Below are 6,201 nucleotides of genomic sequence, written 5' to 3' on the forward strand. Positions count from 1 at the left end.
GACTTCAGCCTCTTCTGCTACGTCGGTTGCTCAGGCAACAAAAATCAAATGTGTGGCGGTAGTAATTGCTTCGTTAACCTCTTGAGTTAGTTTTTCAGTTTTTTTCAAATTTCATCAATTTTGTTAATCCATCCACCATCCATCCATATTCCATACACACACAAAATACAAACACTTGTGTACTCAGAACACTATTTAAAAAAATACGTATGTATAATATATGCATGTGTACACACACACACACACACAAACACACACTCTCTCTTTCTCTCTCTTCCTATCTCTATCTCTCTTTCTCTCTCTCTCCTTTTCTCAATCACACACACACACACATACACACACGCACATAGACACGCACGTACACACAAACACACACACTCATATACATATACATACATATAGCATCAGCTCAGATGCTACCACAGATAAGAAACCACATCATCCACCATTGTCTTGATGGGGAAAGGCCACAGGCACTCTGCTCGAATGGGTGCAAGCCCGGATGGAGCGGGAAGAATTGTAACACCAGAGGTAGTTTCTTTTAAAAATTTATCCAAATTGAAAATAGATTATTAAATCATTCTCACTCTCTTTCTCTCACTCATTCATTTTTTCGTTCATTAACTCAATCGTTTGTTTGTTTAATCAATGATTAATTCATTTTCAAGTTTCTTTTCTTTCCATCCGTATATGCAGTGACTTACTTAGTGTCCACACACTCACTCCTTCATTTAACAATCATTTCTGTTTTTTTTTCATTCATTCGTTACTCTACTCATTCGTTTATTTATTTAATCTTTCGTTCACTCACTCACTCACTCACTCACTCACTCACTCACTCACTCACTCACTCACTCACTCACTCACACATTCTGTCATTCATTCAGATTGTACAGTATTCAACGGTGATTGTGGTTCTACGAGAATCTGCCAAACGACAATTATAATTGGCGGAAAATATTCAGAATGCGTCTGCCAGAACCCACAACACTACCAGGATAAATATGGAAACTGCTTTCGTTCGTATTTAAAATTGAAATTTAAAATTAAATTTAAGACAAATAACATCATCAACAACAACATTAACAACAACAACAACAACAAAAACAACAAAAACATTAACAACAACAACATCAACAACACTAACAACATTAACAACAAACAACAACATCAACAACAACAACACTAACAACAAACGACAACATCAACAACAACACAACATGATAAAAACAAATAACATCAAACAACAACATCAACAACAACAACCACAGCCTACAAAAACAGAAAGAACGCAGCGTTCAGAAAATCTGTACTAACATCATCTTCTTCCTTCTCATCATCATCGTCATCATCATCCTCTTCCTTCTCCTCTTCCTCCCCGCCATTTCCGGGTCACGTGATCGACGGGAAAAAGGCGGGAACGGATATTTTCCCGCTGCTACTTGGCGAATGGGTGGCCGTTGACCTCTTGCAAGTGTCCAGAGTACACAGCGTGGCTCTACACCTTCAAGATGACTGCGGTCAGTAGTAGTAGTAGTAGTAGTAGTAATAATAATAATAATAATGATAATAATGATAATAATGATAATAATGATAATAATAATGCACACACCACACACACACAGTACACACACACACACGCACGCAAACAGATACACACGCACACGCATACACACAAACAGATACGCATACACACACACAAACAGATAAACACACACACACACGCACACACATTCGCACGCACATCGCATGATAAACTCACACACAACCGATCAACCAACGGCAGACGATCAAACACCCCCCTACTCAGCACTGATCGGACTGAGGGCAAGTATGCAAAACTTCAGAGGAACCAACTTCAAACTCTGCGGAAGAATCAAACCTACTGACTTTTTTATGGAAAGCCAACAAGATACGCCCTCCAACGATAAAAAATCACCTATGGAAAGCCAAGCGGAAGGCGGGAACGGGCAACTTGTCGTCTGTACTGGTCGCCCGTCTGACGCGCGCTTTGTCATAGTACAAATATCCGATGAAGATGATGGTGATGATGGTGGTGGTAATAGTAATGGTGACGATGGCGATAGTGGTAGTGGTGGTGATAAGGACGATGGTGGTGGTGGTGGTGGTAAGAGTGGTGGTGGCGAGGGTGGTGAAGTTAAAAAAAAGTTTTTACCCAATTCGTCTAATCAGGTTTTGAAAATTTCTGAAATTGATGTCTATGAAGGTTAGTGAATGAGTGAATGAATGAGTGAATGAATGAGTGAATGAATGAATGAGTGAATGAATGAATGAATGGATGAATGAATGAATGAATGAAGGAATGAACGAACGAACGAACGAATGAACGAACTGCAGAACAAACGAACGAACGAACAATAAATAAATGAATGAATATTTAATTTATTTAATTGATGACATAAATTGAAGAGGACGAACAGGTTGAAGCTCTCCAATACGTCGGCTGCTTCGGGAAAGTTAGTGGCGCCAAAAATACGACGACGGACGTCGTCTCGCTGGACAACTGCTTCAGGTTTTGCTTTGCCCTCCACAGTCCTCATCTCTATGTCGCCATCTCGGTTTGTTTATTGTTTTTTCCGTATTTTTTCAAAAATGTCAAAAATTTAAAGTTATCAATTTTTCAAAAAAAACACTAAGGTTGGTGCTACTTTCAAAGGTTTAACCAGCATGCAGAACAACAAGCACAATAAATACAACAACAACCACAGCAGCAACAGCAACACCAACAACATACACATAGACCAACAACAACGCACGCAACAAAACATACACGCTACCAACAACAACAGCAAAACAACATCAAATCAACAACCACAACACACCAACAAAACATACACGCCACCACCATCACCACCACCACCAGCAACAACAACTACAAAAACCACAGATATCGAACACTAACACCTCGACGTGCCACTGCAATCCCCGTCTCGACCTCTGGCTAAACTCTGAAAATTGCACCTTCCGGTGCAATCCGGAACAACTATCCTGCGGCGGTCCCAACGTCTTTTCCGTTTATTCCGGTTTAAAATTGATTGATTGATTGATTGATTTAATGAATAAAAGAATAATTAATTGGTTAATTGATTGATTATATAATTTATTTTCTGCTCACTCATTAAATATTTAATTATCTTCCCCTCACATGTTAATATCAATTTTGTTATTTTTGAATGTCTTTCAGGTAAAATCAGAAGAGCCGAATCGATCGGTTGTTTTTCAGATCTGACGCCATCATCATCATCACCAACAACATCATCATCAACAACTCCATCATCATCGTCATCGTCATCAACAACAAAGTCATCACCGCCATCACCATCCTACCGACACACAGTCGTGCCATCATCGTCTGCCTATAGAATCTGCCTTGAGCACTGCCGAGTCCAGCACAGCGAATATTTCGCCATTAAGGTTTCTGTTTATTAAAAATGAATTAATTTCACTTACGCTGGCCAAAACTGTGATTTTGTGATTTAACTTTTTGGTTTTCCTCTTTGGTTTTTGCTTCATTGGCTTGAATTTGCTAGTTTAAGGCTTAAATATTATATTATATATTAATATTATGTTGTAAATTGAAACGCTCGTAACTAGCGACACCGATTTTATAACTTCAAAGATCTCTATATCTCTAATACCAGTGTTGTAGATCCCAACGATCGTCAAGTGTTTGTCATTTTGTAGGTTCAAGATTTCCGATAGACGAAGACAACTTGATTCGAAAGCAAACTCTGTTGAACGTTTATTTGAATACCAGCAGTAATAGAAAGGATAAACTGTTCCGAGTAACTACGTAAACCAGAATCTACGACTTCTCTTCAAACCTCGCTACTAACTTCGCTATTCGCAATCCCTAATGCTCCATTCCACTCCATTCTATTTCACATCTAAGCAGGATATAATTAGAAATGTGTAGTTTAGTTTGGTTGGCTAACATTATCACCACCGTCATCATAATCACGAATTCTGTTGGTTTTCTGAAGGTGTTTGGGTTTTTATGGGCAGTCAGTTATATAATACTTAACTGCAGTGGCTCTTACACAGATGCTAGTCTGCTGAACCGCTTTAAACTTTGTTATTATCATCATCATCATCATCATCATTATCATCATCATCATCATCATTATCATCATCATCATCACCATCATTATTATTATTATTATCATTATTATTATTAACGTAATAATACAAATATTTACGACAGAATATGGAAGATTGCTTTTGTGGTTTTTCCACAGACCAGCTGAATAAGCAGGTGATGACGATGATGATGCGGATGATGATGCGGATGGATGATAATGACGATGAGGATGACAACGATGATGATGAAAATGTAAAAAGAGATGGAAATGCTGATGATGGTGACGATGATGATGGTGATGATGACGATGTGGTTGATGGTGATAACAATACTTATTATTATTATTTATTAATATTATTATTATTAAATAAACACCCATAAAGGTGCATATTCATGCCTGCAACTTGATCTGCTACGACGCTAACAGCAAGAGGTGTGGGTCCAGGCAGCATTTCTCGGTTTATAAAAGTTGGAAATTGTTTTAAAAATTGAAAAAAAATATTATTTTTTATTAGTTATTATCATTCTAGAATTATATATATATATATATATATATATGATGACGATGATGATGATGATAATGATGAGGACGATGATGATGATGATGATGATAACAATTCGTGACAGTTTTTTCGCGGTACAACTTTCTGGAGCCGGATCAAAATTTCCACTTCTGCATGAACGAGCTTGAGGTCGTCGTCCACTCGTGCGAACCAGGGATGTGCTTGCCCGGCTGGACCGGAGAGATGTGCGATGTCAGAAGTCGGTTTTCAGTTGCCGCGTTCGAATGTGAATGCTATCACCACCATTCCTAATAATTATTATCATCATTTTTCGTTTTTTTTTGGGGGGGGGGTATAGCTATGCATTTCCTAATCATTACTCTGTCATATGATCACGTTGAAAAGATTGCTTAGAGAACAAAGGCAGTTGTCCGCACAGTTCTTTCGGTTGCGTGACGAACATGGTGAACAAGAAACCGTTTGATGAGTGCTTGTACCACAAACCCATTCTGAAACCGAGTTCGACATGTTTTTTTTTTACATTTCTCAGTTTAATTTTTAAGAATTTGAAAAAAGAAACTATAAAATACAAAAATTAATTTCAAAAGTTAGAAGGCTATTTTTAACGTTCACATCTAATTCAAACATTTTAATAGGTTACGCTAATGTGTGTTTGTGTATGTATGTGTGAGTGTGTTTTGTGTGTGTGTTTTTGTGTGTGCGTGTGTGTGTGTGCATGCGCGCGCGCGCGCGTGTGTGTGTGTTTAACGTTCAATCTCTAATTCGATCAGAAATATCATGTTTACACGGCAGTATCACCGGGCCTAAAACATTTGGCTCTGATCATTGTGCTAACATTCTCGGCGCTTGCGATCCTGGAGGTCATCATCTTCATCATAATCCAGAAGAGAAAGGACTAGCCTAAGAATATGTAATGTCATGTAGTTTAGTGTAATATGACATCACGAGGTGTTGTAATTTAATGTCGTGGGATGGGTTGTTGGAATTCGATGCAACATGACTTAATTATGTAACGTAACGTAATGAGACGATGATTTGATGAAATATGGCCGAATGTGAGTTTTTTATGAATTATCATTATGTAAGGTGGCCTAATATGACGTAGTGTAATGTAAATTGGATGTAAATGCGACGTAATTATGATGTAATTATTACGTAAATTTAACAAAATTTAAAATTAAATTTTGTCAAATTGACAGAATCAGAACTTTGCGAATCCTCATAAATGGATGATGTTTCTTCAAAGAAATAATTTTGTTAAAATGAATTAAAATCACAAAATAATTATTTAAAGTTTTTTCAAAAATTTTTTTTCAAACATTTTGTTGCGTTTTTATGGTAACCTTATTAAAATGATAATTTTTTTTCAAGTACTTCACATATAAACGCCCCGGTTTACGATCGTCTTCTTCTTCTCGCTTTTTCTTAACTCGTGTTAAACACTCTTTTGCCAAATCTGCTTTTGCTTTTTCTGGTCCTTTTCTCTGGAACTCTCTGCCTACTTCTCTAACTATTTCTCCATCGCTTGCGAAGTTCAGAGCGGATCTCAAGACCCATCTGTTTTCAAAATTCATT

General features: G+C 37.5%; 1 protein-coding gene across 1 annotated transcript in view; it reads left to right on the plus strand.

Annotated features, from left to right (window-relative positions):
* Positions 1 to 5,851, plus strand: part of HELRODRAFT_193697 (hypothetical protein) — a gene marked incomplete at both ends in the record, with an annotated part of 9,466 nt that extends 3,615 nt beyond the window's left edge. Inside the window, 13 exons of the mRNA XM_009028649.1 lie at positions 403 to 531; positions 888 to 1,019; positions 1,272 to 1,520; positions 1,787 to 2,227; positions 2,431 to 2,579; positions 2,885 to 3,044; positions 3,359 to 3,435; positions 4,226 to 4,276; positions 4,486 to 4,570; positions 4,730 to 4,864; positions 5,011 to 5,124; positions 5,397 to 5,486; positions 5,826 to 5,851. Coding sequence (XP_009026897.1) covers positions 403 to 531; positions 888 to 1,019; positions 1,272 to 1,520; positions 1,787 to 2,227; positions 2,431 to 2,579; positions 2,885 to 3,044; positions 3,359 to 3,435; positions 4,226 to 4,276; positions 4,486 to 4,570; positions 4,730 to 4,864; positions 5,011 to 5,124; positions 5,397 to 5,486; positions 5,826 to 5,851 — 1,838 coding nt within the window. The remainder of the gene's footprint in view (positions 1 to 402; positions 532 to 887; positions 1,020 to 1,271; positions 1,521 to 1,786; positions 2,228 to 2,430; positions 2,580 to 2,884; positions 3,045 to 3,358; positions 3,436 to 4,225; positions 4,277 to 4,485; positions 4,571 to 4,729; positions 4,865 to 5,010; positions 5,125 to 5,396; positions 5,487 to 5,825) is intronic.
* Between the last annotated feature and the right edge of the window lie 350 nt (positions 5,852 to 6,201).

The sequence above is a fragment of the Helobdella robusta genome (assembly GCF_000326865.2).
Source record: "Helobdella robusta unplaced genomic scaffold HELROscaffold_57, whole genome shotgun sequence".
NCBI lineage: Eukaryota > Metazoa > Annelida > Clitellata > Rhynchobdellida > Glossiphoniidae > Helobdella > Helobdella robusta.